Source organism: Onychomys torridus, chromosome 2 (assembly GCF_903995425.1).
Source record: "Onychomys torridus chromosome 2, mOncTor1.1, whole genome shotgun sequence".
NCBI classification, from domain to species: Eukaryota; Metazoa; Chordata; class Mammalia; order Rodentia; family Cricetidae; genus Onychomys; species Onychomys torridus.
Window position 1 is genome coordinate 140,920,137 of NC_050444.1, and position 6,950 is coordinate 140,927,086.

At 52.4% G+C, this 6,950-nt stretch overlaps 1 protein-coding gene across 1 annotated transcript; it reads right to left on the reverse strand.

Annotated features, from left to right (window-relative positions):
• Positions 1–1,156: 1,156 nt before the first annotated feature.
• Positions 1,157–5,915, reverse strand: Gjb3 (gap junction protein beta 3). The gene is made up of 2 exons (XM_036180009.1): positions 5,863–5,915; positions 1,157–2,003 (listed from the first exon to the last, which is right to left on the reverse strand). The coding sequence occupies exon 2, from the start codon at positions 1,967–1,969 to the stop codon at positions 1,157–1,159; it is 813 nt and encodes a 270-aa protein (XP_036035902.1). The 5' UTR covers positions 1,970–2,003; positions 5,863–5,915.
• Between the last annotated feature and the right edge of the window lie 1,035 nt (positions 5,916–6,950).

Below are 6,950 nucleotides of genomic sequence, written 5' to 3' on the forward strand. Positions count from 1 at the left end.
GATGTGAGCAGTCTCTAGAGTGGTTATGTACTTTGAGTGTACATGAGTGAGAGTGAGTAAACAGGGATTTTGTTAACACAGGGTGGGGATGTGGACTGAGTGTAATTTATCTGTAATGAGAGCGACTCTGTGTGTGTGTGTGTGTGTGTGTGTGTGTGTGCGCGCGCGCGCGCGCGCTCAGACAAGCCTAACTTAGGAAGGCTGGAGGCGCCCTCTGGTGGCCACAGCTAGAACCTAACGTGTGTATCCCCCTGGTTCTTCCTCCCTGCCCCAGGTTCCCGGCCACCAGCTGCCACCAGCAATTGCACCCTTTCCCATCCTCAGCTTCAGCCTAGGTCACACTCCCTAGCTTAGCTTCATCTCCAAGCCCCAGGGCTCTTTCCTATCCCCGGGGCTGCCTCCTCTGACTTCAGGGAGCTGTGGGTGGAAGTTGGGGAGAATGGAGGAAAAGAACGAAATTGTATAAAACACAACTTTATTGCCTTAAAGAAAACTGACTTGTATGTATTCCCATTCCATGCATGCCCCCAAGGTCCTGGCCGCAGGGTGCGGTGGGCTGAGCACCCTGCTGGAGGGAGGAGAGTACTGCTGCTTGAAGGTGGAGATTGGGGAAGGGGATCCAGAGGACACTGAGGGTCCCAAACAGCAGCTGACATGACAAGACCTGCTACACTTTCCACATTTGCTCTTTGGCCTCCAGAACATTCCACCTAGCAACTGAGCAGCTTCTAATGGGGGAGTAAAGACTCCGTCTGGCTGGCTGTCCCCAGTCCAGAGCCAGCCCCTCTCCTCTGAGACCCCAGTTCTTTTTGCTGTTGCTATCTCTTCTGGAGAGTCTCACCCCGCCCTCCACTGCGCTTTTCTGAGAAGATGCCTGGCCTGGCAGTCCCCTGGGGTAGGTAGAAGCTCTGCTTACCAGCTCAGCTATGTAGACCCTTGCATGTATGTAGTTGATTTGCTAATTTAAATGTCTCTCTGAAGCTGGGTTTGCCATGTTACCTATACCAGGTAGCCAGCACAGAGCCCAGCACTCACAAATATCTGCTTCAAACGGAATTGGCTAGCTTAGTGAATTCAAAGTGGGGGTACCCAGTACCCCCCAGGACCCCTCCACCTGCAGCGCCTCCCTGCTTCACTCCGTCTCCGGGTGCGCGGTTCAAATGGGGGTCAGGTTGGGCGCTGAAGCCTGCGGCTTGGTGTCCACTGGGTCTTGTTCCAGATCCCCACTCTCCAGAAGCTTGTGGTGACAGCGGCAGGTGGAGGCTCGGCTGGAGGACTTTGGGGAGCTGCTGCTCTTGGTAGACTTGACCTTGCTCAGGCCTCTCATAACCCTGTGGAAGATGAGGTAGCAGATCTCACAGATGGTGAGCACGATGCAGACAGCAGAGGCGCCTACCATGAAGTAGGTAAAGACCTTCTTCTCCGTGGGCCGAGCGATGTAGCAATCCACAGTGTTGGGGCAGGGTACCACACTGGCACACTGTACCAGACGGGGCATGGTAAAGCCATGCCAGAGCGTGTGTAGGACATACAGGAAGACCAATTCAATGATGAGCTTGAAGATGAGGCTGAGCAGGTAGGTCCACCACAGGCCGCCGTGCTTCTTGCCCGGATGGCTGTACAGCTTGGCACACTGCTCCCCATGCTTCAGGCGATGCTTCCGTTCCCGCTCCTCGCGGTAGGCTACGTGCAAGATGACCAGCATAGAGGGACACGTGACGAAGATGAGCTGCAGGGCCCAGAGGCGGATGTTGGAGATGGGGAAGAAGTTGTCATAGCACACGTTGGTACAGCCAGGCTGCCTGGTGTTACAATCAAAGTCTTTTTGCTCGTCACCCCACACACGCTCAGCCGCCACCACGTACACCAGCACGCGGAAGACGAAGACTACCGACAGCCAGATGCGCCCAAATGCTGTGGAGTACTGGTTCACTCCGCTCAATAGGTCCTGGAGTTTCTTCCAGTCCATGGTGCCTGCTCACGGCTGGGGGGGCTGTGCCCACCTGAGGGAACAATGGAGAAAATCGTTATGCTAATGATTCATTTGATGATTATCTATTAAATTAAAAATTTATTATTTTTTAATTTATGGATCTGTGTCATTGTTTATGTATGTGCACATGCCATAGTCCAGAAGAGGGTGTGGGTTCCTTTGCAGCTGGCATTAGTAGCCATTGTAAGCCACTAGACTAGGTGGGTGCTGGGAACTGAACTTTGGTCCTTTGATAGATCTCTAAGTGGCTCAGTCATCAATCCAGCTCTGTCCTTTTTTTTTTTTTTTTAAAGAAAAAAACAAAAACAAAAACAAACAAAACAACAACAACAAACCAAGCCAGATATGGTGGCACATGCCTTTAACCCCAGCACTTAGGAGGAAGAGGCAGGTGGATCTCTGTGAGTTCGAGGTCAGCCTGGTCTACATAGTGACTTTCAGCACTGCCAGGACTGTATCACGAGAAGTTTTCTTAATAAAAAAAAAAAAGAAGAAGAAGAAGAAGAAAGAAAGAAAGAAAAGAAAGGAAGGAAGAAAACCAAAATTTCACTGTGTAGCTCAGGCCCAGCCTATTTCTCTACCCCTCCATTTTTTAAAAATACAAAACAAGTTTCACAACATTGCCTAGACTGCTAGACTGGCCTGGAACTAATGCCTCTGCCTCCCGAGTGCTGGGCTTAAAGGTGTGCACCTCCATGCCCACGCTCACTGAGTTTTTCATTCTGGTGGACTTGGTCAGTCATCACAGGATCCTGAGAGGTGAGGACTCTTCCCAATGAGGCTCATCTGGACTATGCAACCGGCCCAAAGTCAGAGCTAGAGTGCATTGCAGACAGTGATCCTTTCACACACACACACACACACACACACACACACACACACATGAACACACGCCATTTACTGAATAGTCAGGATCTCATTTAACCCTTTCTAAGGGCACTCTGAAGTGGCTCCTGCTCTACTTCCGACTTATCGATGGAGAAACCAATAATTAAATGTCAGTGACTGCCAAGCACAGAGAGTGTAAGATAAGTGTTGGATTAATGCTGGTGACTCATGGCTGCAGGGTACAGCAGGCAGGCTAGGAATTTGCATGAAGAGGATTGGACTTAGGCCCATGCTCTTCCATCCCTTCCTGGATGTCCACCCTAGACCATTGGTTTTTGTTTTTGTTTTGTATTTTTTTTCCTTTCCCTTTTCAGACAGCGTCTCAGATACTGACTTTGAACTCTGTGTAGCCAAAGATAACTCTGAAATTCTAATCCTCCATCCTCTGCTTCCTAAGTGCTGGTTTTGCAGGAGGGAACACCATGCCCAGTTTTATTGGTACTGAGGATCGAACCCCAGGCCCTGGGCATGCTAGGCAAGAACTGAGCTACATCCCGAGCCCAATGCCCAACAATATTGAAAACTGTTCTCTCACTGATGTCTCAAAAGCATCCTGTAAACTTGGCGTTGTGAACCTATTCTACAAAGAGGAGACGAAGCTGGAAGAGGAGAAGAGACCTGGGAATGTTTTTTTTTCTTTTTATTTAAATTTTATTTTAGGTGTATGAGTTCTGCTGGCATGTATTTCTATGCACCATATGGGTGCCTGGTGCTGATAGAGGCAGGAATAAGACATCAGATCCCCCGAAACTGTAGTTATAGATAGTGACCTGCCACATGGTGCTGGGGATCAAACCCAGGTGCTTTGGAAGAGCAAAAGCAGCCAGTGCTCTTAAATGTTCAGTCAGGCCGGGCGGTGGTGGCACACGGCCTGTAATCCCAGCACTTGGGAGGCAGAGGTAGGTGGATCTCTGTGAGTTCGAGGCCAGCCTGGTCTACAGAGCAAGTCCAGGATAGGCTCCAAAGCTACAGAGAAACCCTGTCTCAAAAAACAAAACACAAAACCAAAACCAAACCAAAACAAAGCAAAAATGTTCAGTCACCTTCCCATCTCCAAGACCTGCTAATGTCGCACAGTCAGGAGTAGTAAAGACTGGGAGGTTTGCATCAGGTGGGAGATGCATAGGGGTTTGGGTCTGTTTTCTGGGACAGCACTCGTTTCAGATGATATGGACAGACAGCAGGGCGGGGTGGGGGGCGTTCTAGACACCCCTAGGTTTGATGTCGGCCCTGGCTTTTAGGGCTGATGGGTCAGGCCATCTCATCTTCCTCCCAGTTCTGGGTGACTCAGAGGGTGGACACTGGTGGGCCTGCTGAGTGTACCTGGGATTGGCATGTTGATAGGGTCCTCTCCCCAAGCCCACGTGGACCTGAGTGCGCACGAGAGTGCTTCCGAGGCTGGACCACTGCCTTGGCCCATATTTTCCACAGTCCCCTCATTGGCCTTTGAGCAGTTCTCTGCACCCTGGAGCCCATTAAACCACAATTAATTACATTCCCTCCTTCTTAAAACTTTACTAGTTCTCACGGGTCTTAACTCCCAACCCCAGAGTCTCAGCCCTGTCACCCCTCCCAACACACACACACACACACACACACACACACACACACACACACACACACACTCACCTTGCTCTCTGGGTCCTGCCTTGATTCCTTCTGCCTGGAATGCTCTTCCTCTAGAGCTTTAAGTGGCTGGACCCTACTCATTACCTAGGTATCTCTGCTCCAACAACATCCCCTTAGGGTCTCCTCTCAAATTATTTCAGGTCTGAACCTGTTCCAGTCGAGTCTGCTCCCATTCCCTTTGGAAGGGCTCCGTTTCAATTTGAAATTTAAGTCTTGCTCATTTGGTTTGTTTTTGTTCTCATTTATCATTTGTCTGTCCAGTTAGCATGCCTACTTGACTCTCCAGTTGCAGCAAGTTTGGTTTTGCTCTGCATACAGTAGGCACTCAATTCACCACGCTGAATGTGTAAAGAGGCGAAAGCTGAGTTTGCAGAGAGGCAGTGGGAGGGCTGGGCAGGACTGCAGAGGAGCGAGATCGCCATACGCTTCCTTCCACAGGGCCTGTCTTTTGAGACTCTCAGTTCTGGACAAGATGGGGTGACTGGGAAGCCCTAGTTCACGAAGACCCTCTCGGGTTTACTCCTGGAACTTTCTAAGCCCTGAGCTCTAGGGAGGGCCAGAAATTAGCACCTGAGTTCTGACTTGGCCCTGCCACTTTCTAGCTGGGGGATACTCGAGAGCTTTGTAAAGTCGCTAACCCTGTTCCTTATCTCCTATCTTGGTTTACTGCAAGTATCTGCGACTGTTCCCTCCCAGTCTGCTCTTCCCGGGGGAGTGCTCTGGGAGAGGGAGGGGGAAGAGAGGGGTTCCTTCCACTGGTACCCTCTAAGGCTGCAGCAGCCCCCTCTGGGGATCCCCATTCTTGGTGGAGGCTGCCTAGTCCCTCCTAAGACACACCCCGAGACAGACTCACCTGCAAAGAATTTCCCGCCTAGCCCGTGCTGCGGACTGGTGGAGCCGGTTCTGGATCCACTGTTGCCCCCCAACTCCAGCTGCCAGAACGACTGTTTTTATCCAGGTGCAGGGCCGAACCTATCCATCTCTTGCTTTCCACCCCTCACTGTGGCTGGTCCCCAAAGTAGAGCTCCTCACTAGGGCCCCGGGCCTCTAGTTTCCTTCTATTCTAGGCAGCTTTGGGAGCTTGTGGACCTGGGATGGGGGCGCCACCCGGTCCAGAATGCCTGTGTGTGTGTGTGTGTGTGTGTGTGTGTGTGTGTGTGTGTGTGCGCGTGTGAATTGGGGGTGGGTGGAAAGCAGGCAGAGTTGGTTTAAGGTGCCTCTCCACTGCCCTTCTGCAGCACTCCACCCCCAGCCTGGCCGCGTGGGCAGGCTCCAGTCCAGCCCACCAGGGGATCGCCATAGAGAGGGGCGCTCAGTGCCCGCGATTGTCGCCACCCCTTCCCGGTACTTACCGTCAGCTCAGCGGCGCTGTCACCGTGGGGGTCTGGACCCTCGTGCCCAAGACCCACAGCAGAGGAGGAACGAGGTCGGAGTCAAGCCTAGCTCTGTAGCCTCAGTGAGGCTGGTGGTGAGCACAGCCAGAGGCAGCGTGGAGGAGGGGCGGCTGGGGGAGGAGCCTGGAGTTGCCTCAGGGGTACGAGTTCTAATCCCGAAGCAGCTGCGGATCCGAGAGCCTCGGCTTGCTCCTGCGTGGAATGGGGGCATTGATGGCCACTGACAGGGCTGTTGCAAAGGCTGCAATGACATTAGGGCATGAAAACACCCTGCAAACTGTTAAGTGCCGTGACAGGACGGATGGCAATAAATGAATCCTAGTCCACGCCTAGTTACCACGGATACCCTGGCCTGTGGCCCGCCCATCTGGATTAGTGCCTCCTGCAAGGTCTCAACCCTGCGTTGGGACACTGCGGGCAGAGATGGGGGGGGGGGGCTTTCCTGCCTTTCTTTTTCCTTGATGGCAATCTGCAGGGACTCCAGATGTATCTTTGTGACAGTCCTGCAGGGCTCACACTCTGTGCTGGCAGCCGGAAGGGACACAACCCGGAAAAGAACTCTTAGGGGCAAGGGTGGTGCTTGGAGCAATTTCAGAAGATCCAGTCTGTCCAAGGGTGTGTGGAGCAAGGTGGGAGGCAGAGCTTGGGAAGGGTGGAGGCCTGTGGTTGAGGAGCTCCTGAACTGGGCTCTAGGGACCAGGAATGCTTAATCTCATTTGTGTGCCAGGACAGGGATCCTGAAAGCCCCTAGCGCCCCAGGAACGGAAACCCAGTGTTTCCCTGGGGATCCCCAGATCTTAGTCACAACCCTGCCCGAGCCTTCACTGTCTAGACAGAGATGACTGTTGCCTGACCCTGGTGACTATTCATCCCACTTGCCGGGGCTGTATCCATTGGTGCTGACTTCTCATCTACAAAAGGCACCCACTGTTAGGAGGATCCGTTACTGTGTCCTATTACCCAGAGGGATTCCTGTGCCCCTGAGCTGTGCTCTCGGGACAAGGCTTCTTTCTCTATGTGCTTCTTACCATTTTTACAGCATACAA

Bases quoted from the DNA above. Each gene is read 5' to 3' on its own strand.
- Gjb3 (XM_036180009.1), bottom strand. From the start codon at position 1,969: ATGGACTGGAAGAAACTCCAGGACCTATTGAGCGGAGTGAACCAGTAC.